The sequence below is a fragment of the Leptonychotes weddellii genome, chromosome 8, assembly GCF_054177405.1.
Source record: "Leptonychotes weddellii isolate Sample4059 chromosome 8, ASM5417740v2, whole genome shotgun sequence".
Classification (NCBI taxonomy): domain Eukaryota; kingdom Metazoa; phylum Chordata; class Mammalia; order Carnivora; family Phocidae; genus Leptonychotes; species Leptonychotes weddellii.
In genome coordinates this window covers 89,898,844-89,926,369 of record NC_138376.1, presented here as the reverse complement: position 1 = coordinate 89,926,369, position 27,526 = coordinate 89,898,844, and the positions used below count along the sequence as shown (strand labels likewise).

General features: G+C 42.0%; 1 protein-coding gene across 2 annotated transcripts in view; it reads right to left on the bottom strand.

Moving 5' to 3' along the window:
- The window catches only part of SLC35F1 (solute carrier family 35 member F1), a 368,958-nt gene extending 350,436 nt beyond the window's left edge, over positions 1-18,522 (bottom strand). The window contains exon 1 of one of the 2 annotated variants that reach the window (XM_081828869.1): positions 18,306-18,522. Coding sequence is in view for 1 of the 2 variants with exons in the window: in XM_081828867.1 (XP_081684993.1) it covers positions 17,249-17,421 (173 nt within the window). In the remaining variant the exon portion in view is untranslated. Of the gene's footprint in view, positions 1-17,248; positions 17,912-18,305 lie in introns of those variants that run through there. The other variant, XM_081828867.1, reaches the window with a different exon arrangement.
- Between the last annotated feature and the right edge of the window lie 9,004 nt (positions 18,523-27,526).

The following is a 27,526-nucleotide window of genomic DNA, read 5'->3' as shown; positions in this document are numbered from 1 at the left end:
AGTATGCCTCTGAAAATCTTCTGGGAGGTGATGATTGACCGCACCGGTGGAGAGCCCTGGCCATACTCCAAAGCCAGCAAAGTTGATCTGTGGTGCTCTCCCATGCTTGTGGGTTCTTCTCCTCCAACCAAAAATGCTTATAGCTCTCTAGTGGTACAACCTACCACACTATAAAAATCCAACCAGACCTTTTCTCATGCCCAGTGTCCCATGTTCCAAAGACACCTTCTAGTAATGTTCTTAACTTTCCTTGTGACAAATTTCAGTTCTTAAGAGGAAAGCAGTTTAACTGATTGGCTGAAACAATAACCGATTAACTAGATTAAAATATACTTGAGAGTAGAGACCTAACCTTATATGTTTGCATCTCCTAACTATGCTTTCCCTGCAGCACACATGCAAAGGATATAAATCTAATCTTGTTTAATTTTCCCAGGGTGACGTATTTGAAGAAGAAATTTATCTCAAATTAATTTCTGACTGATAGAAATTATTTAGGGAAATATTTGGGAACAGGAATAAAAAATGTTGTCCTCCTTTCTCCTTGCTTACTTTGAGCTAGGACTTCTAAGTACCATATATCCCTCTTACTGTTCCTTCCCCAGATCACTATAAGTATACCATTAATTCATCAAACTGGTGTTACCAGCATCCATTATGTTCAAGGGCTATACAGAGCACTGGGCAGAAAGCACTAAGCCAGCCAAGCATGGGCTCTCCTCTCATGCAGTTTTCTTGGCAATCGGTTTCATTCTTCTCTATTTTTTCCCAGGCTTTATATCTGCCAGTGATGATAATAATAAATGATAATAAGTTTGAGTAGGACTCTGTATATGTCAGATACTGTTCTTTTTTTTTTTTTAAGATTTTATTTATTTATTTAAGAGACAGAGAATGAGAGAGAGAGAGCACACGAGAGGGAGGAGGGTCAGAGGGCGAAGCAGACTCCCCGCCAAGCAGGGAGCCCAATGCGGGACTTGATCCAGGGACTCCAGGATCATGACCTGAGCCGAAGGCAGTCGCCCAACCAACTGAGCCACCCAGGCGCCCTGTCAGATGCTGTTCTAAGTGCTTCATATTCTTTTAGTCCTCAACACAACCTGTTAGCAGATAAGAAACTGAGGTCCCCGAGATCAGAGCCCTAAGATGCTCAAGTAAGCAGGCTAGCCCTCTTCTTAACCTCTGCTGCCTATAACAACCTTTAAGTGACTTCTGTTTTCATTTCTACAACTGGTTATCACACGGAAAATTTCACGGCAGGAAAGAATTGAAAATTTTAGGAGAAAAGCATTGGTAGACATGTGTTGAGTTTTAAAGTATGAGTAGGACTTAGGTAGCACATCTTGGTATTTTCCTAACTCTGGCACCATTCAAATTATCTTTCTATTCTTTTCTATATCCCCTACCTTTCCATAGATCAATTTTTTTAAAAGCTAAAACTAAAATTCATTGAGAGTACCTACTCTGGGCCGGGCACTATCACGCATTGCTCTGCTTTATTCATTCCCTAAGATCAAAACAGTTCCACAGAGAAAGTTAGTAAGTCACCAAAATGGGGAATGTGACATGGAATGAGGGTGTCTTTGATTCATTAATATGTCACATGTCTTTTGTGCCTTTTTTTTTCTTTGTTCACTTGCTAGCATTTCCTTAAGAGGGACCAGAATCAACATTCTATGCCTCATGAAGCCAATTTAATGGTTAAAACAGCAGAGCAGTAATATAAATGCAAGGCTAATTCCCTGCAAGGCTTCCCTCCACCCTTCATCCCACCACCAGCATTCTATCTCCTTGTGTATTCCACTGTAAAAATCTTTTGTTCCTCGTATATGTCTTATCTTCCCCAACCACCGTTTGGAAGAGTTTGTGGTAGAGCACATCAGCCCAAGGAAATTCCTTTTTTAGAAAGAGTGCACTGTAGATTCTGGCCCTTTACCTGCTTCTCCAGTTGCAGCCAAAAAGGAAGAGAACCCTAAGGTTCCTAAATCCAATGAACTGCTTTCTAGTTGTGACAACGGGAAACAGGAGATGATAATCTGATAAAAAAAGTTTTTTGTTGTATCTCAATTCACCAATCCATAGCCCAGCAAACCACAGTCCTGACACACCAGCCCATGCTTGCATACATTCCCTTTTGCATACTTTACATAATCACCATTTTTGACAAATTGACATCCAAAATGAGTGATCAGATACCCACTGCTGTAAATGCTTTAAATGGTGCTTTTCTTCTGTCATAGTCAAAGGCATACTCTCAGGTTGCAATTAACTTTGGGGCTAGGGAGGTAATAATTATGGTCTCTTTGCATTGGACACAAATGAGTCCATTTATCAGCATTAGAGTTGCAAATGATCAATCTTCTAAAAGCAGCGCAAGCAAGCACTTCATTGCCTACACTTCTTTAGATCAAGAGCACCCAGCTTTCACTAGAGAAGGTCAATCTAAAATGCAGCTATCCCATAAGGCACAGGAAATAAATGGGAAACATCAAGGAAAGAAGGAATTTTTTTTAAAAGGAAGGACCAGGAGGAGGAGGAGAAGAATTTTGCCTGAAAAACACAAATCACACAAAGTGCTAGAATCAAAGTAGGGGAAAAAAGGAAAATTTTTACAGTCAAGTCACCAGACTCATTATCACCTGGAGCCTGGAGTGTTGTAATAAAACCATCTATGGCTCAGGGAAATGCGGGGTGGGTGGGGAAGAACCCTTATGGGGTGGCTATTCCATAGGGACGGTCACACTTTCAGGTATAGCTAGCGCATAGGTAATTCCACACTGAATATTTTTATTTTCTTAGATGATACCAATTCAGTGTAGTTCCAAAATATAAATAAAATGTGTTAAAAATTAAAGAATTCTTCTTGAACCAACTTTGAGCCCCCCCCAAAAAAAAAAACCATGGTAAGGAAATGTGAGGGCTGTTTTCAAATAAGAAAGACAAACTATTCCAATGGAAAATTATCATCTACCAATGTGTGCGTGTGTGTGTGTGTGTCAGAAAAAAACAGAGCAAGACAGAAAGAGACAGTCAGACAAAGACTGATTACGAATAATATCTAGTATATATTATTTGGGAAACAATATACATAGTATATCGTATTAAATATTTATATACCCCAGAAAGCTTCAGAAAGGAAAAATAAGAGACAAAGATAGGGTCAGGATACTGTGGATTGATCATCTTCATTTCATTTGTCTGTCTTATCTGGGAACTCATATTTTCAGAGACATTAATGACCCTAGACATTATGATGAAATCTAGAAACAGCCTTAAGGGATGACTGGGGGAGCTTTAGTTACCCAATCCCTCCATCAGTAGATGGGGTCAGTACAAGTAAACACACTATCTGTATAAATACTGTGTTCTTGCTATGCAAAGTCAGCTCCAAGACCCTGCTTCCAACCCCTCCCTAGAGCAACTCTGGAGCAATCACTAAATGAAGTAACCAGACCATGAATTTCATTCCAGCACTCACTGGGAGATGGTGGTGGGTTTCTGTTTGGTTGGCTTCTGTGATGTTTCAGACTTACTCCATACCTAGCTAAAAACTGCCTTGCGCCATTTTCAAAGACCGATCACCTCCTATTGGACTGGCTTGGATGCCACTCTCCACACTTGGCAGTACCGGGAGGAATGACAGTTAATTTTGTGAAGCTGCAAATATCCTTGCTAGTCTCTCTGTGACTACACACACCGTCCAGAACACGTCTCCCTGCACCCTTCCTCTATCCTCCCACACACACCTCCCCCCACCTCACAGCCTCCCTGTTTCAAGCAGTCACCGGACCCTGGGATTTTCCGAAGCCCCTCACCACCCACCAGCGTTCAGAGCGGTCTGTAAGGCTATCTGTTGAGCAAAGGGCCCTCTCTGAGAGCACAGTGTTTCTTCTGCCTACAGCAGGATACAGATAGGGACAGAGACTCCAGCCATCCCCGGGAACCCAGTGTCACAAAGAGCTCCTCTGATCCTGCTGGCATCTGGGCTTCCCCTCATTAGCACATTAAAGCTGCTCTGTCCCTTCCCTCTGAGCCGCTCTGTCTGTCCCACTGCCGGCCTCTATGGAGCCTTTTAGGCCCACGCTCATTTTGAAACCTCCCCGGTTCAAGAGGCACTAACCCCTTCGCGAAGCCTGTCAAACTCCTCTACACACCACAGGCACCTTGGAAGCACCATCACCCGGACAGGCGCACTCAGAGAGCAGGACAGACAGCTTCTGCCAAATTAGCCTTCCCAAGAAGAGGCTTTCTTAAAATAAAACCAAAAAAAAAAAAAAAATTAATTATATCTAGCTTTCAACAAATGGAATACACTGAAGTAAAGATGTGTGCTTTGTTCACAGATGGGTGGCTTCCCCTTCAGATTCTGACTGACAAGGCTCAGCAGGAAAACCAGCCGGCCAGCGCTCTGGCTGCGCCCAAGTCCTCCGCACGCTGAGGGCACCAGTCAGCATCTATCACGGGCCTGAAGACCCTGCTCTCCTTTGAGGTTTGTGACGAGGATAACATCTGCATGGTACTTGGCGGCTTTCCACACCCGCACCCAGACGTTATTTCATTCAAAAATCCCCAAAACACAATGGGAAATGAAAGGCTAGGATTATTTTAATTAGTTTACAAATGAGAAAAATGAGGCCCAAAACTTAAGTCAGTTGCCTGAGACAGAACATATCAATCACATTCTGAAAGGGACACCATCACGCCAACGGCCCAGACACAAAATTTCTGAGTGCCTTTTAATTCTCTCTTCTGTCTCTCACACCCTATTTCCAAATGGAATCAGGACCCAAATCCTACGGAGCTCCCCCAAATATGCCCCGTACTAATATCCTGACTTCTTCATAGCTGAATTCACAGATGGTTCTTGCTTGCCATGTCACTTGGGCCCAGATCTGTTTCCGAGTTAACCTTATCCAGGGCAGACTTCTTTCTGCCCATTACACCCCCCACCTCATCCCCACCACAAATGTCAAATAAACACACAGCACTGTCCCTCAATCCTACTATACTTCTTTTGTATATTTCCTTTCTGACTCTCCAAAATGACTGTTACCCACTTCCCTCTGCACTAATGTCCTACACCCCTCCCCAGCATCTAGCTCCTTCATTCTCATTGATATCCTTGCCTCAGAGCTCTCAGAGAAAGAGAAGCCGCCAGCCAGGAATGGACCTTTATTCCCATCACCAGATCTACCAAATCACCTTCATTTATGCCCACAGGCTGTGGCTCCCCTCTAGTATCATGGAGAGTGTCCTGACCCCTCTCCAAGGCCAACTTTTCCCCCCTCCTTTGGATCCCACCATCTAGCCTTCTCAAGGCTTTCCTCCCTTCCGTTATCCCATTTCCTTCCCACGTATGCAATTTCCCCCTTAAAGCTCTATCATCCCGTCAGCACACAGAATTTTGTTATCTCCTCTATTAAGAGGCTCTCCCTTTGCCCCTCATTAGGGCAAAACTTCTCAAAAGTTATGTTTTGAAGTCCCCCCTTACTTTCCCTCCCCAGTCATTCCATCCAGGCTTCCATGCACCACCACTCTGAACCTGTGCCTTTCATGGCCCCCAAGGTTCCCACATTGCTGAGCCACTGCCCATTTTTCTGTCCTTCCCTTGATGACTTCAGCACAGTGCACCACTTGTTTCCTCCCTCCTTCCTTCCCCTAGGCTTCTGAACACTGCACTCTCCTGTTTTCTCTCCTACTTCAGACCCCTCCTTCTCCAGTTCCTTAGCTGGGTCTTCCTCCTCTGATTCACAGGTGGATGCGCTGCCCAGGTTGACCATGGGAACCCTCTTGTCCTCTATCTACACTTTGTCTCTCCAGATGATCTCATCCAGGACCACCCCTGTGACTCCCAAATGCAAATCCCCAGCCCCTGAATTCTCCCCAGAATCCTAGACTCCAGCTGTCCCGGGACATCTCCACTAGACATTTCTAACTGAACATGCCAGAAGTAAATTCCTGACTTTCTCCCCACAAATATGTTACTCTCCCTGTCTTTCCCATCTTAGACAATGGCACCTTCACTCACCCGATTTCTCAAGTCCCCCAAACTAGAATTTGCTATATTCTTTGCCCTCAGTGGCCTCATCAAATCACTCACCTAGTCCCATGGACTCCATCTCCAAATACAGATCATTCCAAAACATGATTGTTCCTCTCTACCACCACTGGGACCCTCCGGTCCAAGCCTCCAACATCTCTTTCCTCCAGTAACCACTTACCTCTCCTGCAATCCATTCTCCAAAAGCAGCTAGAATGGTCTTTTCAAAACATTAACCAGATTATTCCTTTGCTGAATACCTTCCAGTTGCTCCCCATCCCACTAAGAATAAAACCCAAGCTCATCTCCTGGCCTCTGAGACCCTAAAAGATCGTATGCCTCCATCCCCTATGAGCTCTTCCCCTCCTCTGCTCACTTTCGTCTTGCACTGCAGTCTCCCACTCTTTAAGTACATTATGCCTGCTTGTCTCATCTTAGCATCTCTGCCTGGAGTGACCTTCAAGTAGCTAGTTCCTTCTGGCCATTCCAATCTTAGCTTCAATGTCACCAGAGAGAGAGAGGTTTCTTTTGACCCCTCAAGTTAAAGCACCACCCATTGCCTCTCTGTCACCTCACCCCACTTTCTCTGGGTAGTATATAGCACAACTGGATATCTTTCTTAGTATTTGTTCATTGCCTGCCCCAACTCCAATGCCGTCACCATGACAGTGAAGGTCCTTTATGTCTTGCTCCCTGTGGTATCCCCAAGATCCAGATGCAGCCTCTTACCTGGCACAGTAATTATCTGTTGAACGGCTGAACAGCTCCTAGTCTGTGCTGCTCAGAGCTTGAAGTGAAGCCATACCAGTGGCCCTGCCACTCAACGTCAGCTGCCATGTAATCTTGACCCTCCTTTCTCTCACGCAGACCTAGAATGTGCTCTCTTTCACTTCGTGATCCCCTGAAAGGTAGCATCTCCACCTATAACCCATTCCACAGAACTGGGATGCTGTGCGGTACCACTTCTCGCTTCTAAAAGTTACCTTGCCTAGTGTTTAAGGTGAGAGTCTCAACCCAGGCTGTTGGGTTGAGTCCTTGATATTACTGTAGCTATCATCAGACCTAACCTACTGCCCACACAGCACCAGCTGGGATATTTTCAAGGCCATGACTAGCACCAGCCTAATGCTACTACTATGAGGAACCCCTACTCTGTGATTAGATGCACTTCCAGGCTCACTGTTGAATCCAGACTCGCTGTTGCTCCCTCTTGGATATTGGGCTGGGACCAGTGCATGCCTCTCGAACTATCTACTGTAAGCTATCAGCTGTTTCTTTCAATTCATTGCAGGCAATACTTTTGTGAAATACAAGTTTAAAAACCAGCTACTAGAAAAATGAAATGGCAAAAACCAAAAACTTACCAAAATACATGACCCCACTTTTAATATTAGAAGGAAAGACATAAAAGTTCTGCCAGATATCTGTAGATATTTCTAAATGTTTATTCTCGATTTCTGTTCATGTCACATTCTGGTTGCACAGTTTCCGAATCAGCACAGGTCCTGGCACCACACTCGGATTGGCTAGCTGCTGTCCTCCCAGCTATCTGTCTGGATTCTGTCCAAATCACAGCACTCCCCTCTCCCTGCCCCCATCCCATTTAGACTCCTTTCTCCACTCCCCTAAATGGATATGGTAGTCCCTAACTTGTCCCCCATACCCCGGTCCCTCTCCTCTCCTTCTGTCCTAAAGACTGAGTTCAGAATATCATGTATAGGCACATCTCTGATCATGTCCTTTCTCTACTCAATAACCTGCAATAGTAATAACCCACAGAGTGAAGTCTAACTCCTTATCGGAGCACCTAAGGGTGCCCATTGTCTGACTCCATCCTACAATTCTAATCTTACTCCACTCTACTGCCTTTTTTACCTCCACATAATATTGTCAAACTGGACACTTCCTCCTCTTACTTACTACCTCTTACCCCATATTTGGCTTCATCCTTTCTACTACCCCCCCTTCTTAAACATGTTCCTTCCCTACCCCAATCCATCTGCCATGGATTGAAAACTTCTGTTCCCAAAAGTTCATGAGTTGAAGCCCAAATTCCCAATGTGACGGTATTTGGAGGTGGGACCTTCAGAAGGTAGTTAGATTTTGATGAGTTCACAAGGAGGGAGTCCCCATGACGGAATTAGTACCCTTGTAAGAAGAGACAGGAGAGAGATCGCTCTCTTGCTCTATAAATTGAAGATATGAGAAGATGGCTGACTGCAAGTCAAGAAGGCCCCCACCAGACACTCACTCTGAGGGCACTCTGATCTCAGACTTCCCAGTCTCCAGAACTGTGAGAAATAAATGTCTGTTGTTTAAACCACCTAGTCTATGGTATCTTGTTACAGCAGTCCTCGCTAAGATATTATCTCTCAATGTCAAGGGAAAATGCCATCCCTGAACCTTCCTGCCCTGTCTCCCATCTAGTGTGGGCTCTCCATCCTCTGTAGTCTTATAAAAGCACTAAGCTGTATGATCACAAATATTAGTTTCTCTATCCATAAAAGGATGATAATATTATCATTTTTGTTATTATAAGAATAACACATGATATAAATTTTATAATATAAAATGTATACTTTATAATGTAAAATTTAAGAAGTTGATCCACTGTCTAAATGCTAATTTTAATTCAAACACTCTCATTAGGTTGTATCAAATTATATAATAAAGCATGCAGTCCTTCCACCAACTCATCCTCATGCTATTGTCCTATTTTAAATCTTTCTTACCTGCAACACATGACCATGTATGTGCTCAAGGTCCCTTGAAGCTGTATATGCACTTGTCAGAATGTTCATATTGTCAGGAAACTCTATTTTCTTTTTCTGTTTGTTTGCTTGTTTTTAGGAAACTCTATTTTCTTGATTTACATGGCATTGACCTTTGATAGGCTCACCCGGCAATGGCAGGATGGGATTCAAATCTATTCTCCTTTTTCTCCTAACATTCTGAAGGTAGATGAACATTAATGGCTAGTCCTCCTTTTTTTTTTTTTTTTTTTAAAGTCCTAGGTGAAACAAATTGTATTGTATTCATCAAGAAAGATCTACCTCTGGACTCTGTGTACACTTCAAGTAATTTTATTATGGGTTCAGTCTTCCTTTTGAATAGTTTGCCTACAGGTGAAACAGCTAAATTATGGGGCTTTTTGTATACCTCTGTTAGATCAACTTGAAAATCTAATCATTTTTGAGAGGTGATGTATGTTACCATTACTTCTACTTTACTTAAATTGTCCCCTTGATAAATTATATTGAAAGGGTAATAACAGTTAGAAACTCTACCAATGGCACCCAAGAGTCCTCTTCAGCCCACACCTGTCTGGTTCACTACTATGATCCTGCAGTGCCCAACATATAAGGAAGAACTAAATAAATATTCAATGAATGAATGAATGAATGAGAAACCAGTAAAGTATTTGTCTTGTACAATGGATCAGTACTTTTGCTATCTCAAAGTCAGGAATGATTAGGAATTACAGCCCTGTAACTCTAAATCTGGACATAATTAGATTGATTTGGTTTTTAAAATCCTTTAAGTGTTTATTCAGTTGTAGCAGATTTCCTCAATTAATTTTTAAAATTGCAAGAATTGGTGGTACATAATATCAGAACTTGCAAAATGGTATTTAAGGTATTTTTTTAACCATCACAGAGTCACATACATAAATTTTCTTCAGACAGGGGCACTTCAGTGGCTCAGCCAGTTAAGCAGTTAAGCATCTACCTCCAGCTCAGGTCATGATCCCAGGGCCCTGGAATGGAGCCCTGGGATGGGCCCTGGGGGGAGCCTCTCCCCCTCTTTTTTTTACACCCTTTACTGCTGCCCCTTCATGTCTCTGGGGAATCAGAGCCCAGACTCAACCCCCAAGGTGATGATCCCCCCCAGCCAGGCTTGGCCCCACAGGGCTGGTCCTGAATGGGGGGCTGAGAAACAGCCTTTCCCCCAGAGCCTGCTCTGACATGGGCCTACAGGGTCAGGGTTTTCTGCCTGGCTGGGCTGTAGTTGCTCCCCCAGGTGGGGGCTCAGTCAGCTAGGTCCCTACACACCTCACCCCAGCCGTCCCCAGGGACTAAGGACTGCTCAGGGACAACCAGAGGTCAAGAAGTCCAGCTCCAACTCCTTCATTCTTCTCCCCGGCCCCTCTCCCTCTGCTCCTCCCCCCGACTCGTGTGCACACGCTCACTCCCTCTCTCTCTCTGCGCTCTCTCTCTCAAATAAATAAATAAATAATAAAATCTTTAAAAAATTTTTCTTCAAAGTTTGGAATTTAAGTCCAATAGAAAATATTGAAAAATTTTTAATAATAGTATTCTTAAACAAATTACATTCATTGCCACTGACTGAGGCATGACATTTTTCTAAGAAAACACTTTCTAAGACATATTTATTTTTACTGTTTTCTTTGGCATTTCTTATGAAATATCTTCTTGACTACTGTGAATTCAAATAGTCCCTATATAAGGTCAAAATGATAGAATGTGAAGTCTAATATGGATTGCATACTGAACACCTCATTTATATGATTCTAGTATCTAGACATTGGGAGGCATACAATTAGACAGTATTCATAAAAATTAAGGTTACAGATTATAATGATTCACTCTCAGTAGCAGAACATGTGCTAACATGTTACCCAGTTAGATTTTGAGGTCCTTCAGGCCAAGAATAATGTTTTGTCATGTGAGGGCTCAGCACGCAGTAAGTGATTAAGAACAAATAAATGTAGAAACCATCAACCGGGTATAAAAGCAACCGATGGAATGGAAGAAAATATTTGTAAACCATATATCTAATAAGGGGTTAATATCCAGAATATATAAAGAACTCCTACAACTCAACAAATAAAAAACCCCAAACAATCCAATTTAAAAATGAGCAAAGGTCTTAAATAGACATTTCTCCAAAGACATACGAATGGCCAAAAAGCTTATGAAAAGCTGCTCAATATCACTAATCATTAGGGAAACGCAAATCAAAACCACAATGAGATGTCACTTCACACCCCTTAGGATGGCCACTATAAACACACACACACATACACACACACACACACACACAAAGTAACAAGTGCTGGCAAGGATGTGGAGAAACTGGAACTCTTATAAGCTGTGAGTGAGAATGTAAAATGCTGCCACTGCTATGAAAAACTCCAAAAAAATAAAAGTAGAATCACCATATGATCCAGCAATCCCACTTCTGGGTACATATCCCAAAAAATTGAAAATAGGATCTTGAAGACGTATTTTCACATTCATGTTCATTACAGCTTTATTCACAATTGTCAAGGGATGGAAGCAAGCTAAATGTCCATCAACAGATAAATGGATAAAGAAAATGTGGTATATACATACGGTGGAATATTATTCAGCCTTAAAAAGTTGGGAAATCCTCTCAGATGGTACAACGTGGATGAACCTTGAGAACATTATGCTAAGTGAATTAATCCAGTCATAAAATGACAAATACTACATGATTCCATTCATATGAGGTATCCAGAAGAGTCAAACTCTTAGAAACAAAAAGCAGAATGGTGGTTGCCAGGGTCAGTGTGGAAGGGAAAAAGAGGAGTTGTTTAATGGATTCAGTTTCAGTTTTGCAAGATGATAAAATTCTAGACATCTGTTGCATGACAATGTGCATACAAATAACACTACTGTACTATATGCTTAAGATGGTAAATTTTATGTCATGTGGTTTGGTCATTAAAAACAAGAGTAAATGTGGGGTGCCTGGGTGACTCAGTCATTAAATGTCTGCCTTCAGCTCGGGTCATGATCCCAGGGTCCTGGGATTGAGCCCCGCATCGGGCTCTCTGCTCAGCGGGGAGCCTGCTTCTCCCTCTCCCACTCCCCCTGCTTGTGTTCCCTCTCTCACTGTCTCTCACTCTCTGTCAAAAAATAAATAAAATCTTAAAAAAAAAAAATAAGAATAAATGAATGTATACTTGTATATGATCATGCCACAGTCAAGAAATACACCAAATATTTGTGAGGTATTTTTCCATGTGGCTATTGGAGTTTAACTTCCTAGGCATACTCTTTTTAGAAACATAATCAAGAATTAATGTGTTTGAAAAATATACAGTGAATGCTCATTGGCCTGAACTCAAATGAATGAGAAAGCTAAACTAAAACCTGGTGGTGGTATTTTCACATTCTGCATTCTACTTTTATGAGGTATGGCAATTAAATAATAAATCAGCTCTTGCATTAGGTAACTTTAGAACTATATGGGCAGCCAACTCAATTTCCTATATGATCTACATCTACAGCAGTGTACAGTAAAAATAGACTTCTATTATGATGGCCCTGGACTCTGAAGGATCTTGAGATGGTGAAAGCTCAAAGGAAAATTACACAAAGATGCATCCATTTTCTTACACATTAACTACTTGGAAATATATTATCTCTATCCCAAGTAAACCAAATATCCCTTTAATATAAATGTTCATTTCTCCAAGCCCTCTGTATAAAAAATAAGTATACAGGATGATCTTTTATTTTCATAATTTTGTCCTTCAGTTAAAAATAAATGCATCCTTCAACATCCTTTGTTTACTACTGATCTTAGAAATGTCTGTTTTTAATCACACCACCCTGTTCAATTTGGAATACTTTGTATCATCAGTTATCCCCATTACTAGTTGGTCTTCCCTTTCATTTTGACATCTGTTAGAAGAAGCAGCCTGAGGAAGAGTTTCACTATGAATTTTTCAAAAGAGCCTTCTGACTTGATAAAAAAGGATCATCTAAATTATATGTCTTCATCAACTGTACCTAATACTTAGTTCAAGCATAATCCTCTTCCTTGGCAGCCATTCTGTTAGTTCACCATGTTCAGTCCACTTTATTTAATGACTCATGAATGCTATATACACATATTGTCTTATCTTATACAGTAACTTCCCACGTGGACGTTGATTTATTTAGGTTTGCTACCAATGCTCTTATGTATCCTCCTTAATGTTTCTTGGTTTTCAACTCAAAAACTTTTCAGAAATTTTAAAATTAATAAAATGAATCAAAATGTAAGTTGGAAATCAGTTCCAAATCAAATGAATGGATGACCCAGCGTCACACTAGTGGATCCTTTCTAACGATTAAATATCCCCACTATAAGCCTCAAAAAGGCAGAAACCCCTTTATAACTTGAGGCAACCCAATGAATTTCTTGTTGGGAAGAAAAATGGGTCAAAACTAGAAATTCACAGTTATTTTTGTTAAGATCTGAAAATAATATTCAACTCGGAAAAGATAAATAAAACCACAAAACACAAAACAAGCTATTACTCGTTTTTCACAAACATTTCATTAAGTAATCATTTTAGAGGAGCAAATCTTTGGATACTATACAGACCAGTATCTACTCCTCTATCTTTCTAAGAAATCTACCACTATTCAGCAGTTTTTGTGAAAGGGTCATCAACCATTGCCCTTGAAGTGTTTTCTTTTTTTGTCATATCCTGCTTGCCTGTGACAGGGTGATAAATACTACTCCACGCTAAGAAATAAATGAGGAAGAGTTGGCTATATTTTTTTCCATGCTTGAACCAATACATTATTCTATATCTTTGGGAATTAAAGAAGTAATTATCTCAGCATTAGAATCATCTTGGATTTCTTGCATCCCACTGCCAAAACAAATTTGAATGCCACAGGGAGAAGAATGTGACACATCGGGGGCGCCTGGGTGGCTCAGTTGGTTAAGCGACTGCCTTTGGCTCGGGTCATGATCCCGGAGTCCTGGGATCGAGTCCCACATAGGGCTCCCGGCTCGGCGGGGAGCCTGCTTCTCCCTCTGACCCTATCCCCTCTCATGCTGTTTCTCTCTCTCTCTCTCTCTAATAAATAAATTAAAAAATTAAAAAAAAAAAATTAAAAAAAAAAAAAAGAATGTGACACATCCCCTTAACTGGTTTCAAAAATTACCTAGCACCTCCTCTTTCACCAAAATCTTGGATACCATTAGATTCTAACCTCACTACTTTACAGAAAGTGAGTAATCAGTGAGATGCCCCAACTGTCATGTACAAAATGCAGCACTCCAACTCTACAAGCCTATAAAGAAAGGGGAAAGGATGAGGAGCTATACTGAGGAAAGTAAAATGAGGCAGGATAATGTCAGGCAGATTTCATTAAGGTAACACTACATTTTCATTCTATGCTTCTTGAGAGCAAGTAACTTTAATTAATTATTAATCAGTACTTTTCTTTTTACCTATCCCTGGGTAGATATACATAGCATATGTGTTTGCATTTCTTCCTCTGGGTTGGCAGGTAGCTATTGTTATAGACTTTCACCAGTGGCAGGCAAATCACGGGCCTCACATGGCTCACAGTCTACACTCCCCATCTCACTGCACCATCCTCAGTCTGTCAGCACTGCCCCTTTGGCCCAATGGATGCTAAGAGCTAACTAACAGTGGTGCAATGTCCCATTCTGTCACTGAAGAGACTACTGGCCAGCTCACAGCAATAGAATGCTGCCAACCATAAATCTGCATGCCAAAAATTGGATGGATATTTTTTTATATTGGCTCTAAACTTCCAGATTTGCAACCTCACTTTCTGCTAACAACTAAGTTGCTGCATGCCAGAAGCAGATGAAAAAAAAAGCAGTTGAAACTCAGAGGATAGTAAGTTGATAGAGGAATGCAGGTGAAGGATACAGAAGTATTAAGGAAAAAGAAAGAGTAAAGAAGAAGAAAAAGAAGGGGGAAAATGATTTTAAGCTTTGAGAAAATAAGCAAAGATGCTTCTGATTTGGCCCCAGTGGGCCAGCCTGATTGCCATTACTGACTGATCTGCCTACTTGGAGGATTCAAATTAGAGGGGAGCCACACCTAAGTGCTGACACAAGATCTCTCAAATTCCACTTTCCTCCCGCATTGTTGCTGTGGAGTCCAGCCACTCAACAGCCACTACCAATGCCCTCCTGTTGACATAATCACGGTGCAGAAGCCAAGCTCATCAACATGCTAATGCAATTATTCCATCCAGATTTTTATATTTAATCTGATTTTTTTAAGTCTCCATACCAAAGATGCTCCTTCTCAAAAGAAATATTTTCTTCTTGTCCCTTTAAGAATAAGGAAAGACCATTAACTCAATACAAAATATTATATTGGAAATTCTGAAGAATTTTGAAAGACAATTAAATGTTTTAGTTGAAGCGGAAAGGCTATAACCCTAGGTAGGTTCCCATTCACAGATGGGCCTGAGATGACATGTCATTGACCCAATCTTCAGTCTAAGTTCTTCCTCTATAAATTAGGAATAGTACAACTCAGGTCACACAGATCATTGAAGGCTTAGTAAAACACAAAGTTCTACTCATGATGTACTACAACTTCATTTGCTTATGATGCTCCCACAGACCCACCTCAGACAACAAAAATCCGCTGAAGAAATGAGTTCACGTAGAACTTTATATTCGCCCAAGTGTTTTCTTTAGTATTATCTCATGACAAGAGCGGTAAGGCAAGTATTATAAGACACATTTTACAAATGCACAAACCGAGTCCCAGGGAGATGTGCAGATCTGCCCCAAGCCATGTGGCTAGTTACTGGCGGAGAAATGATAACAACCAAGTCTCCTCAGTGATCTTTTTATTCCAAACTCTAAGATTCATTAAGTATCAAGAAATAACCTGCACAGAATCAATAATAACTTGTAATCAAGCAAAGATAAATGAACGATTGCACCAGGCTTTTTTCCAGTTTGATGAGGGATATTAATATTTAACATAATCTGCTTAAAAATTTAAACATCCAATGCCAAGATATTTACAATTCAAAAACCCACAGGTGTTCATGAACAATAGGAAACCTCTATAATATGTACTAAGCCAACATCTTCTTGATTCATTCTGGTCACTGTCTTTTATATGTAATCTTTTGGAAGGTGTTGTCCTAAGCTACAACTTGAAGAAAAGCAGAGGCTTGACTTTCTATTACCAACTCATGTCTCACTCAGCGTGAATTTCTTCTTGTTTGCTAATAAATAGAAACATACTGAAGTACCCACAAGTAAGCTAATAAACACGTTAAGTCTTCGCAAGGGACTCGAATGGTTTGGGATTTGTTATACCTGAATTAAACCATACTCCATCTTCCAAGCTATTTCTGTACATATTTTGTGCTCCCACTACAGCTTTAAGCCCCATAGAGTTCTGTTTGAATTCCCCATAGCTCTATGCGGAGTCTCGGCCACCCAAAACAGTGCCACACAGAAACCTGTATGAACAGAGCAACCTTAAGAGTTACCCACACAGATGCATCAAAAAAGCACACACGCACTCAAATAAAAACACACAAAACCAATTCTCTGATTTTTCTAAGTGTCAGCTCTTCAACCATTTCAAGTTACTTAAGTAGAAAAAGTCCCTTTCACAAAACAGTTGAGTCAGGGGCACCAGGGGACCCATCTTCACATCAACACGGGTTCTCAACCTAAAACGCCTCGTCCTCGATCCATTCACTGCGCAGATTCCAGCACTGGAGGCGCCGCCGATCTGCGCTCTGCGCTCGCCTCCTCTGGCTTTAGCCCGCTTTGGAATAACCGGGCCCCTCCTGCTCACACCCTCCTCACAACATTTTTGCACTTCGCGTGGGTCTGATCCAGGCCTCCAGCCTCCCGTTCCCTGGTCCCAGCTTGGAGGAGTCTGAGCGGCAACTGGGGCGTCAGACAGAAGTGGGTCCCCCGCCTGCCCGCTCGGGCTGTCGCCACGACTCCATCCCCTGGCGTGGAGGTTGGGAGACAGCGGGCCGGGGCAGGCGACAGTGCGAGGCCGCCGACTTCCTCGCCATCCCCGCAGCTCCGCGTCTTCCCGCCTCCGCCCGGGCCACCCTCGGGTCCCCCCTGTCCCCGGGGCGCAAAGCTGGGGTCCGAGTGGGTAAGGGGAGTGAGGCAACACGCGTGTGCGAGGGTGTGAGTGCCGACACACAACAGCCGGGCAGCAAACCCCGCCTCTCCCCGAACTCCCGCCTCGGACCAGCCAGCAGCCCGGGCGCCCCAGGGCTCCCCGCTCTGGGACAAAGCTGCCACGGCCTCCCCGCAGGCGCGGGGCGCGTCGTCGCCGGGTGTCCTCAGTCTCCCTCAGCCGCGACTCCGTCCCAAGGGGCTTCCGGGCCGCCGGGGGTCCGGGAAAGACCCGGGGCCCGGCTCCCGCAGCCCTCGCCCCGCGCCCCCGCCGCCGCTCACCTGTTCAGCACTTTGCGGATCCTCTGGCGTACGCCAGCCCGGGAGGACGCGGACAGGCTGCCGCCGCCACCGCTGCCCTCGGCCGGCAGGTTCTCGATGGTGGTCACCACATGGTTCGGCGGGGCCGGCGGTGGTGGCTGCAGCTGCTGCTGCGGCGGCTCAGGGGGGATCATCGCGGCGGAGGCGGCGGCGCGGCGGCGATCAGAACGCAGCCGGGCGCATCGTGCGCCGGCTCGGGGCCCGGGAACGCGCAGAGGACCCGGCCGGGCGGCCGCGGCCCGGGGAGGCGGTGCTGCCTGCGAAGCGGCGAGGCGGGGAGGTACCCGCGGCTACGGCCGCCGCCGCCGCCCAGCCCGCCACTCACTCCTCTGCCGTCCCGGTGCGCGCCCCCTCTCTCCGCCGCCGCCGTCTCCCGCCCCGGCTCTTCCTGAGCCGCGTCCCCAAGTCCTGGCACACCCCGCGAAGTGGCCGGGAAGGGGGTCGCGCACGGCCGCCGAGCTGCCCGTCGGCTCAGTAGACCCCCACGGAGAGAGGGGATGGGGCTCCGGGCTTTGCCTTCTCTCCCGGCGCGCAGGTCTTCTCCGGGCGAGCGGCGCAGTTGTGCTGGCGCCGCCTCAGCCTGTCCCCCGCTCGCTCGGAAAGCTGCCGTCTGTGTCTCACGGAGTGAGAGACCGAGAGTGAACCCGGAGAGCCGGGCGGGGGCGCCGCGGCGGCGGCGGCGGCGGCGAAGGGGGGCCAGGGCGGGGACACGCGCGCTCCGTGTTCGCCAGAGGGCGCTCTCGAGGCGCCTCGTTGCCCCGACCCTCTCTCCCGGTCCACCGGAGGCCCTACCTAGCTCGGGGTTGCGACGATTGTTTTGTTTTGTTTTGTTTTGTTTATTGTTTTCGTGAGGCTGGGGGTAGACCGTTCCTCTTTAGTTGGAGGGGACTGCCCGCTCCTGCCGCGACACCGCGGAACCTTAGCACCTCCTTCCCGGGACAGCGCCAGGACACGAAGACAAGGCTCTGGCCCCAAATTAAAAACCCAAACTCCAGTATCCTATTACCCCAACACTCACCATAATGGGCCTGGAGGAAATTGGAGGAGAAACAACTTCGCACAAAGAATTCATTCTGGAAACTGGAAAAAGCCATGTCAGACCAACTCAACGTCTCCGTTTTGTAGCGCTGTGAAGGGAACGTAGGCAGATTCGACTTCCAATTGTGCCTCTAAAACTTATTAGCAGAGATTCCCTAAGCAATTTATGTACCTACATTCTGAGACACATTCTCCTTTGTGCAACGGAGGCTACGCGTGTCTCCCTGTGGTGGTGTAAGAGTTAAATGAGGCAAACCACCCAGCAGGGGGCCCTGACGGCTCCTTCACCGGGGCTCTGACCAGAAGATCTCCGCTCCCAAAAGGGAAAGCCCCTGAGAATCTGGCACAGAAACCTTAGACCTAAACGAGACCGTATTTCTCCCAAAGGAAGACTGATTTCCTGTCCCAGGCATCTCTTACACCGATTGCTCCAGATTCCAGTTAATAACTGACTCTTAAGAGAGTTATATTTTTCACATTTTCCTTTATCTAGATTGCCTGGATAGGGATCCTATTATGAAAAATGACAGGCATTTGGAAAATTTTTCCATTTTAGTGCAGCGTGTGGAATTATTTGCCCTGAATATGGTTAAAAGGTAAGTATGGTTACAGAAAGGCATGCTAATACCACCCCTGAATCCAAATGCGCAAATAAAAAATACTGCTGATTTGCCAAGGAGAATGGGCTTGGGGAAAAAAAATAACATTCGAGGAAGGAATGGACTAACCAAAGGGAGAGGGGAGGACGAAAAGATGAGATTCATTGTTTGGTTAAGAAGTGGCCATCCCTTTAACAATATTGGGAGCCCCTTTTTTTTAATTATCAAACATTTGAGGAAACAGCTGTCCAAAAAAACTCTCCAATCTATATTTCAATTTATGTAAAACCCGGTTACTACCTGAAATATCCCTGAGGTCTTTTTTCTACAAAACTTAACCCAAATCAGAGCATTTTCCCTTTTATAATTAACACGCTGCCCTGTTCTTTCTCAAGAACCCTTCACTCTCAGATTTTTCCACCTCGGTTTTGTACCAGACACTCTGAAGAATTGTTGCAAACGGGATTAAAGCTTGTAACCTCGTGGGCAGTAAGAATCTAGTAGTTCACAATGAGTTTACCCTTGGGGGACCCACCAAATGTAGGAGATATTAATAAAATGCACTTCATCTCAACCTGGCAGCAAATCATGGTAGGAATCTCTCTATTAAAACAACGTTTGTGGTCATTTCGCGTGTCTGCCTTGAATGACTGGTTGCTTCAGTGCCCTCTTCCTTCACATTTGGCTTGCTTCCTTTTGAAAGTTTCTGGCACATCACTGCTCAGTGCTGTGTCTGCACTTCGGTGTCTGCTCATTTATCCGGATGGACTGTTGAACCCAAATTATCTAACTCTCCACTGGGTCAGGAAGGAAGAAAGCCAGGATGGGAGAGGAACAAGATGAGAGATGTAAAATTTCAATCCTGCTGTTAAGAAAATACCTAATGCGGTTGCAAGCCTTACGTTTTCATTCTTCTTTCTTGTAAAGGGGTTACAGCCTCAGGTCTGTTCTTACTCTCCAATTCTGTGCTTCATGCTCGTCTCCTAAAAAGTAGCGAAATAGCATTTGAGAAGTAAGGAAACACGTGTTAAAATTATACGTGTCAGAGTGGTGGTCTGACATGGAATTAAACAAGAGATATGGGGAAGGCCTATTTCCCTTTTCCCTGCTACCTCCTTGGCCTCGAAACCCATCTTCCATGAGCTCAGAACAAAAGGTAAGGGGATGAAGACAATAGGCTGTGGATCTCTACATAGTTTTTGAGCTGAGGTATGTGGATTCCAGGATCACACTCACTGTTCAGTTCACCCCTCTTTGACCAGGTGTGCTTATTGCAAAATTTCCATTCCACTCTTACTATTACATCGTCTGATTTTCCCTTAACCCAGTGCTAGCTCTGTTGGATTCCTTTAGGAAGCAGAAGTTGACTATCAGCTATAACCTCTTTAATGGTGCTCATTTTGAAGACAGTTCCACTCAGGGAAGAGTAGGGTTTGGCCTGTGTTTCAGCCCTCAGAGTCACCAGGCATTTTAACTCATCTGTTTTGCATAGACTACACCTACGTGTTGTATTGGATAAAATCTTCACAGTCATGCTCCAGAAGTGACTGATGATTCTCTCCAAATTGCTGAGCAGTCGCCTGGAATTGCTTGTGTTACTCCAAATGCCCAGTGGCCCATCTGCTCTCCCCATGCCATTCTCTTACTCTTTTTCTTTCTCTCCTAAGTCTTGTTGAATCTACTCAAAACACACTACCAAACACATGGCATCTAGAATGATAGAGCATCCGAGTTTTGATTCACATGATTGAATTCACACAGGAGAGAAGAAAAGCAAACCTGGTGGGAAACTTATGGAGACAGGAAAGGAGCAGAATGGGTAGGTCTTTACATTTGTATCCAAGCAATGGATAAAATAATTGGGAAGTCAAATTGGCAGAACCTCATCATTAAAGACAGTCTGTAGTTGGTATTGGTGGATATGAAAAATACACACAGAGCAAGGAAACAGACAGTAGGCAACAGGTTTCGAAGACTGTTCACACATTTTACACCCTTCTTCTGTTTGTTTATGTAATTTTTTTTTCTTTTGTGTTTTGGAAACATTATTTTTTTGGGGGAAACTCTGAATACTGTTCGTAGGTTTAAAATTGACCTTTCCTGATAAGAGACCTGGAGCACCAGAGATTAGTGTGATTAGTTCTGAATAAGGACTAATTTTCCAGGGTCAGACTACATTATGATAGGTTAAAAATGTCTAAGTATTATTTGCCAAGTGCTTCATTTCCAAAAGCATAGGATGGCATATCTCTGTCATGGTGACATGGTAAGTCCCCGACAACAGAAAACTTGCCTTATTTAATAAGGGCACTGATTCATTAGTACCAGTTTCCTCATGATTATTTTAATATCTTAAGATATTAGCCAAAAAATATGTGAATGATTTCTGTCTTAGTCAGTTTAGGCTGCTATAACAAAATGCCATAGACTTAACAAACATTTATTTCTCAGTTCTGGGAAGTCCAAGATCAAGGCCCCAGCAGATTCGGTGTTTGGTGAGAGCCTTCTCCCTGGTTTGCAAATGGCCACCTTCTTGCTGTATCCTCACACGGTGGAGAAAGATCATCTCTCTCATGTCTCTTATAAGGGTACTAATACCATTTATGATGGCTTTACCCTCATTACCTAATTATCTCCCAAAGACCCACCTCCAAATACTATCATATTGGGCATTAGGGTTTCAACATGTAAATTGGTGGAGGCGGGGGTGGATACATTCATTTCATAGGAATGCCCCAGAAACACTCACTATTTTTTTTTTGGCAGTATATATGCTAATTTGTTATTTTGATTTGTTGGAGTATTACTACACAAATTTATATACGGTTTTAAGAAAATATTATGGAGAAGTTTGCAACTTTTAATTCCACATAAAGAAGAGACAGAGCAATGACATCCCAACAATAATTTCTTTAGAAGTCTGGTGTAAAAAACCACAGAGAACATTCTTAACTGATAATAAATGAATTAGATTCTAAATGCATTCTCTATCATTTAAGACATGGAGAAAAAAGGAACAAAGAAAATTCTTAAGTTTACCATTTGCAAGAGGAGTTTATGTAATTTCAACAATCTCTTATCTAGGCATTTAACAGCATTATAAATTCAAAATTTGTGTGGGAATTAAGAGAAGAAATAGTATTCCTTAGAGGGAATACAAAGTTTACTCAAACATTTAAAATAATTTAAAACAATCAGTGACACAACACTCACTATTTTAAATACAGATATCAATTTTCTCTGAATAGGGCAGCAAAATCCTCATATAAACCTCATTTATCATTTTTAACTAATGATATCAATAACCTCTCCTTCTAAACATTTTAATTCACAAAAATACTAATGCAAAAGTTTTAGTAAAATTGTAGTGAATTTATATACTGACTTGTCAGTGGAATTTATACACTGACTTCTGTGGCATTTATATACTGACTTGCCAGTGACTAGCTGGGGGAAAAAACTATGTTATTGTAGAATTCTACTATGTTATGGTTGAAATTGGAGCCAAAGAAATCTCAATTCCAAATCCTGCTCTATTGATTCAGCTTGGTTAGTTTTAATCAGTTCTTAAAACTTTCTGAGCATCAGTTTTCTAATCAATAAAAATGAGGATAATAATGTGTACTCTATAGGACACACACAGACTAGCAATAATGTATATAAAGAATCTGGCATAATAGGTATTTAAAAAAATAATTGATCTGAATTTGGATATGATGGAGTGGATGGCATTAGAATTAACTGTCCCCATGAATAATTCTAAAAGCTGTATTAAATATTAGATAGTAGCCAATGTAAGGCCATGATCCTTTAGAGAAAAGAAACATATAAGAAATGAAACACATTAGCCCATTAGATGAGCCGCATATTCATCTCAGCTTCACCCTGAGGGCATTTCCAAACCACAGTTCAGAGAAATAGTACCCAATCAGAGAGTGGTAGTCTCACTGGATAGAGAGAGATCCCAGAGTTTAGAGTTGCAAAGACCACTGGGACTTGCTGGGGAGGATTCTAGAAAGGAGGAATCTAGGTGAAGGAGGCTAAAAATTCTGTGTGAAAATTGCACATAGAGCCAACTCTTGAGAATTGCTCAGGAGGCCCAGGAAAGAAAGCTGGAGAGCTGGACAGAGATTTCAAAGAGAGCATAGTTTTGTTGGGAGGGCAGAGGTTTGTACTTAAGCCCAGTGATTATAGAGAGTATTTGGTGAACTCCCAGGCTTTGGGTAGAGACTCACAAAAAGGCCACACCTAAGTATAAGGACCATGTCATAGCAGTAAGAGAGCCCTAAGAGAGCCAAAACCAAACCTCAACATGACAGAGGTGATGATTGCCTTCCAGATTAAAATTTAATGTTCTGTTGAGAAAGATACCATCATCCAAAATCTCTATTGCCTATAATCACAACATCCAGCAAGTAGCCAAGAATTACTACAGATACAAAGAAGCAGGGAAAAAGTTACTAATAATCTATAGCGGGGGTTAAAAATGTTCTCTGTAAAAGAGTAAGTAATAAATATTGTAGGCTTTGTAGGCTATACGGTCTCTGTTGCAACTACTTTGCTGTTACAGTGTGAATGCAGACATTGACAATAGGTAAATGAATATGGCTGTGTTTCAATAAAACTTTATTTACTCGCCATTTGCAACGACGTGCATAGAACTAGAGGGTATTATGCTAAGTGAAATAAATCAGTCAGAGAAAGACAATCATCATATGACCTCACTCATATGTGGAGTTTAAGAAACAAAACAGAGGATCATAGGAGAAGAGAGAAAAAAATAAAACAAGATGAAATCAGAGAGGGAGACACACCATAAGAGACTCAAATAATCATAGGAAACAATACTGGCTTAAGGATAGACACAGAAATCAGTGGAAAAGAACTGAGAGTCCAGAAGTCCTTGTATTTATGGTCAATTGAGTGATTTGCCCAGAAAACTCATTGAGGAAAGTCTTTTGTATAAATGATGCTGGGACAATTGGATATCCATATGCAAAGGATGAACTTCGACTTTTGCCTCACACCATACACAAAAATTAACTCAAAGTGGATGACATATTTATTTTTTTTTTTTAAGATTTTATTTATTTATTTGAGAGACAGAAAGCACAAGCTGCGAGAGGGGCAGAAGGAGAGAATCCTCAAGCAGACTCCCCACTGAGCGCAGAACTGGATGCAGAGCTCCATCTCATGACACTGAGATCATGATATAAGCCGAAATCAAGAGTTGGGCACCCATCCTACTGTGCCAACGAGGTGCCCTGGAAGACATATTTAAATGTACGATCTAGGGGTGCCTGGGTGGCTCAGTCAGTTAAGTGTCTACCTTCACCTCAGGTCATGATCCCAGAGTCCTGAGATCGAGCCCTGTGTCAGGCTTCCTGCTCGGTGGGGAGCCTGCTTCTCCCTCTGCCTCTGCCCCTCCCCCCACCCCCACTCATGCTTGAGGTCTGTCTCTCCCTCCCTCTGCCACTACCTCTGCTTGTGCTGTCTCACTCAAATAAATAAATAAAATGTTAAAAAATTAATTAATTACTTAATTAAATAAATCTATGATCGAAAACAGTAGAACTTTTATGTGAACACATCAGATAAATTCTTTGAGACCTTGAATTAAGCAGTTTTTTGGAATGACACTAAAAGCATGGTCCATAAACAAACAAACAAACAAAATTGAAGTAAACTTCATCAAAATTCAAAACTTTTGTGCTTCAAAACACATCATTAAGAAAAACTCTTGATTTTGGCTCAGGTCATGATCTCAGGGTTGTAAGATTGAGCCCTAAGACTGGCTCTACGCTTGACACAGAGTCTGCTTGATATTTTTGTCCCCTCCCTCTTCCTCCGCCCCTGCTCCTCCCCCCATTCGCACTCCCTCTCTCTGCAAAATAAATAAATAAAATCTTTAAAAAAATAATAATAAATAAAATCTTGGAAATACAAGCAACATCAGGAGGAAAACAGTTGTAAAACACACATCCAATGAAGGATATACAGATATACAGGTCCAGGATATATAAAGAATCCTTATAAGTCAATAAGAACCAAGCAAACCATTCAAAAATAGGCAAAAGATTTGAATAGACATTTCACCAAAGAAGATGTATGAATGGCTAATAAGCATGTAAGAAGATGCTTAACATCATTAGTCAGGGAAATGTAAATTAAAACCACAATGAGATATCATTTCACACTCACTAGGATGGCTATAATAAAAAAGACAGTTACTAATATTGGCAAGATGTGGAGAACAGAAACACTGATACATTGCTGCTGGGAATATAAAATGGTGAACCACTTTGGAAAATAGTTGGAAAAGAAACTTCAGCGGAGGTAGGCCAGAGGAGGGAAGAGATCCTAAATTTCCTGCTGGGTCTTGTTAACAAAGGGTCAGCATTTCCAAATCTTAGACTTGAACAAAGCACCCGAAAAGAAGGGCAAGAGAATAATTTAAAAGTTGGGGGAAAAAACAGTAAATAGTAAATAAATAATACATAATAAAATAAAACTGATTTATGATGATTATTGCACAATTAGATGAGTTTACTAAAAACTTGTTTGTAGGCATGATATGGGTGAATTTTATGATGTGCAAAATATGCCTTAATAAAGTTGACAAACATCACCTATATCCCCACAAAGTAAGAGAAGCTTTTGAAAACTTGAAATAAGAACAGAATGACATACATACAAAAAATAAAATTCAGAAAACAAAATAAATTTTCAGAAATTAAAACGTTTGAAGGAGGAATGAAGAGCCCAGTAGATGGTTTGCAAGATAAATCTAACGAATTCACCGAGAAATTTTTTTTAAAAAGTGGAAAAAAGAGAAAAATGGCAAGAAAATCAGAAAGTCAGTTAAGGGGGTCAGCATTTGAAAAATAGGCATTCCTCATAAGAACAGAGAAATGGGAGGAAATTTCAATGAAATAATGCAATGGTTTCTCAGAACTAAAAAGCATGAGTTAATAGTCTGAAAGGGCCAAACACAATAAACTACACCAAGTACATGATCATGAAAGTCCAATAATTTGGAGACAAAGAATTAAAGCTTCCAGAGAAGAAAAAAAAAATCCAGAATGGGGCGCCTGAGTGGCTCAGTTGGTTAAGTGACTGCCTTCAGCTCAGGTCATGATCCTGGAGTCCCTGGATCGAGTCCTGCATCGGGCTCCCTGCTCAGCAGGAAGTCTGCTTCTCCCTCTGACGCTCCCCCATCTCATGCTCTCTCTGTCTCTATCTCATTCTCTCTCTCAAATAAATAAATAAAATCTTAAAAAAAAAAAAAAAAAATCCAGAATGGTTTGGGTCTTCTTAATAGCAACAGTGGAAATTAGAAGACAGTGGAACCATCTTCAGAATTGCAAGGGAAAATTATTTTCATTCTTGGATTTTATATCCAGCGAAATTATCAATCTTCTATGACTATAGGTAAAGATACGTTCAGACATAGAAGGTCTCGCAATATTTACCTCCCATGCACCTTTTATCAGGGAGCTACTTGTTGATGTATTCCACCAAAACTAGAGCCTAAATGAAGAAGGAGAAACAAGAACAAAGGGATCCAACACAGGAGAGAAGCAAAGGGAATACTTGTGATGATGATGGGAGATCTCAAAACTACAGGTGTGCACAAGTCATTGAGGACAAATATTCCACATTGGAAAATGCCAAAAGACTCTGGGAGAGTGCTTCAAGATGAAATTCATCAAAACAAACAAACAAAACTTAATGCATCTTAACCTCTTGAGAGTAAATTTAGACTAGTAGAAAACTTGTAATTGAATTTAACAAGTAAAAAGAAATTTTAGGAAAATGGCAATTATTAACTTCAGCAATAACCAATAGTTGTTCAGGCAGGAGATAAAAAGTAATCATAATTCACTAACTGTCTAAGCTCTGAACAGTGTTTGCTGAGCCATAATAATGCAGATACTGAATTTTGATCTAAATAAATTTATAACTACATTTGATTGATGAGAAATGAAATGATATATCTGTATGTCTGGGACAGGAAAAAAAGAAAACTAAACCCACAGTGTCCATAGTGAGAAATCAATAAAAGAATCAACTAAGAGAGTGGAAAGTGATTGCCTATGGTGAAGGGCAAAATGGTAGAAAGGGAGGAGGAACACTCTTTTACTTAACAAACCTTATAGACTTGACTCTTTAAACCATGTGCAGGTATAAATTTGACAAAAAAAATAAATATTTCTTATATCAGTGAGATCATATGATACTTTTCAAAAATAAAGGAAAATATAGAAGTGTAACCATGACACATATTTTCTCAATTGAGTTCTTAGTGTTGTCAAGACAACTTCCTGAGAAGATTGCAGCTAAGGGGGAAGACTAGGGGCCGCTATCAAGAGTTGCAACAGTTTCTTATTTAAGCTAACAAATAATTCTCACAGTAAATCTACAAGAAGATTCAGTAATTTGCTAATTGTGCTTCCATTCTCTAGAGATATCTATCATTTCCTCATTGATAAACATTCAATTTCCCAACAGATTAATTCAGCCACAATTCAACAAACACTTTCTGGTCTTTTAAGATGACATAAAGCAGTAGAATATTAATAAACAGTGAGACATCATTTTC